The 2,728-nt window shown below is 38.9% G+C and overlaps 1 protein-coding gene across 1 annotated transcript; it reads right to left on the bottom strand.

Annotated features, from left to right (window-relative positions):
- Positions 1-59: 59 nt before the first annotated feature.
- Positions 60-2,725, bottom strand: LOAG_14359 (hypothetical protein; the record flags this gene model as incomplete). The annotated part of the gene is made up of 2 exons (XM_003149856.2): positions 60-2,628; positions 2,688-2,725. Coding segments are annotated over 2 exons (2,607 nt in total), but the record flags the coding sequence as incomplete, so codon positions are not given.
- Positions 2,726-2,728: the final 3 nt, after the last annotated feature.

Below are 2,728 nucleotides of genomic sequence, written 5' to 3'. Positions count from 1 at the left end.
GGTTTTGTTTCAGTTTCTTCCAAATCCTCAGACTCTGTCGGAGCTATCATATCAGTTACATGTACTAATTCTGTAGTGAGTTCTTTTGATATTATTGCACTCTCTTTATCCGGTGTAAAATCTTCGAACGGTTTTGTTTCAATCTCTGCTAAACTTAAGCGATTCACAACTTCCTCTGACTCTGTCCAAGCTTTCCTTTCAATATGTTCTCTCTCTGTAGCTGGTTCCTTGAATATTAATGCACCATATTCCTGGAGGACCTCTCTATCCGGCATAACATCTTGGATCGGTTTTGCTTCTTTCATTTCAACTTCAAGATTGCTTGCAAGAATTTCTGATTCTGTCGATTCTGTTTTATGTGTTGTAGCAGGTTTTTTTATGTTGAATATTTTTTGTTCAGAATTTGCTATCCTTTGCTGGTGTTCTTTCATCATGCATTCATAAGCAGCTGGAGTTCCTACGGCTGTGAGAGCAGCAGGAGTGACAATCACACTTGCTAAAACTGTGCCCACTTGTTCACCGCGCCGGAAAAATCCATTTTGAAATGTTTCCCCGTTTTCATGAATGCAGCTTCCACTCTGTTTCAGATTTTCTTGTCTTGCAATTCCAGATGTTATCAGGTCTGAATGTATACCTGATCTTTTACACTGCATTGTCTTAGCTTCTTGTTCGGATTCCATTGAAACATTGCTTTCTAACACCGCCTTTTCACATGGTTTTAACCCAGCTTCTTTCAGGTTTTGTGACCCAAGATGCTTTGTATGAATTTTTTCATTAATTGCTGTTTCGTGCCTATTATTTTCGGGTTCCATTAACTTTTCTTCTCTCTCTCGTTCCGAGGAAATCACTACAACTGGTGTCCCCCCAGCATTTCTTTCTTGCCTTTCCTTCGTGACTTCAGGTAATAATCTACTTACAGATTTCTCCTGTTCGACAAGTACTTCATATTGAAAGGTTGTCGACTCTTTTGTCTCAGAACCCTTTTGTCCTAAAATGTTGTATTCCTGAAGATACTTTGATACGGGTTTTTCACCTAATATGTATACATTCTCATTTAGTATCTGCTCTGTTCGCATTCTCATCGTGTCTTCATCAGATGCTTCCAGAATATCCTTTGCTCTACTGCTTGTTTCCGCGTCTTTTAGCCGTATTACTATATCTTCAACATCTTCCCCAGTTAGTCTTTTCTCAACTTCAGTTGTACTCTTTCTTTTCTTTCTATCTCCCTTCTTGTCCCTTAATGCAACTTCACTTGATATTTGCTGTTGTTCTACATCACATATCTTTCTTTCTACACATTCCTCCGATTGTACCTGCAAGAATTGGGCAGTATCTCGTTTATTTCCGCTATGGTCATCATTCAGCTCTTTTTTTAAACGCTTTTTCGGCACCACGCCGTTTTTTCTTCCAATAAGTGCTGAACGTATTGCTGTTTCTTTGACATTATCCATATTTGATTTATCAGCATTACTGACACTTCCCTTCCCTTCTTCAGGCCAAATCTGATTTTCTGTTGGAAGATTAGGATGGAAGTATGTACCGTCTTTTTCCTCCACATTGTTTGTTAACTCCCAAGAAATTACGCGCTCTTCCGTTGTCTTCACCTCGGTATCTTGCGGATAATTTCCATCCATTTCATGCTGTTCACCTGCAACGTTCTGTATAGCTCTGTCACATTTTATTACTTGTTCCCACCTACTTTTATCGGATCCTTCAAGGGCTATGTCCACGTCCTCAACATCAAGATCCAATTCGGAGCTTATTTCATTCACATGCTTAATATCTACAACGGTATCCCTTATTTTGCCTACTTCTCTCCACTCCCTTTTTTCGTCTTCCATGTCCTCCCTTTGGGTCCATTCATAAATAGCAGTGATATTTTTCATTTCAATCTCATTGTGTGGAGGTGAAGGTGAAAGTTTACCCACGTCTTCATACCACCTCTTTCCATTATTCAAAGAAATGCCTACAGCACTAACTTTTGATTCTTCATTTCCTTTCGTGTCTTTTATTTTCACATGTACTAATTGGTAAAAATCTTGCAGCCTTTGCAAACTTTCAGCTTCTTTTGCGATATTTATTGACGTTTTTTCAATATTTCCTGACCAATGTTCTGAAAGTCCCCCAAGAACTTTCTCAAATCTCAATTCCCCTAAGTTAGGCTGGTCTAAAAATGTCTGCTGAACCTTTTCATCATCCTCTTTTACGATAACGTCTTGTTTTCTTTCTGAAGTAAATGTTGAATTCACTTTCACTTTTGATCTTTCTCGTTCTGATTCAATTTGCTCTGCAAATCCTTCACCTGTCGTTCCCCCTACAACGGATATTAAAACTTCCTGCACTGATTTTTCCATTTTTGGCCATTTTGAGTGAAGTATGGGAGACTCTCCCATTTCAGCAGGTCCCTCTTTTATGGTTTCCACGCTTTTACTGTTCCATTCTTCCTCCGTTTCAACTGTTGATTCAATATATTCTGGTGTCTGTTTATGCTCTTCTCTTTTTACTGAATCACGAAGCGAACCACGAAAATGTAATCTATCTTCGTAAACTTTTTCTCCGGCCGTTTTAACTTGTCGCTTTTCGTCCACCGTTCTTGAGTCTTTCCAATCTACTTCTTTGTACGGTAATCTAGATAATTCCGTTGTTTCAGTCAGAATTTTGGATCTGTCTAAAATGCTTTCTCTAACTTCTTCAGGATGAGCTCGATCTCCGCAAATCTCACCATTTC

The sequence above is a fragment of the Loa loa genome (assembly GCF_000183805.2).
Source record: "Loa loa unplaced genomic scaffold supercont3.1159, whole genome shotgun sequence".
In the NCBI taxonomy this organism is placed as follows: Eukaryota; Metazoa; Nematoda; class Chromadorea; order Rhabditida; family Onchocercidae; genus Loa; species Loa loa.
This window is presented reverse-complemented; position numbering and strand designations above follow the sequence as displayed.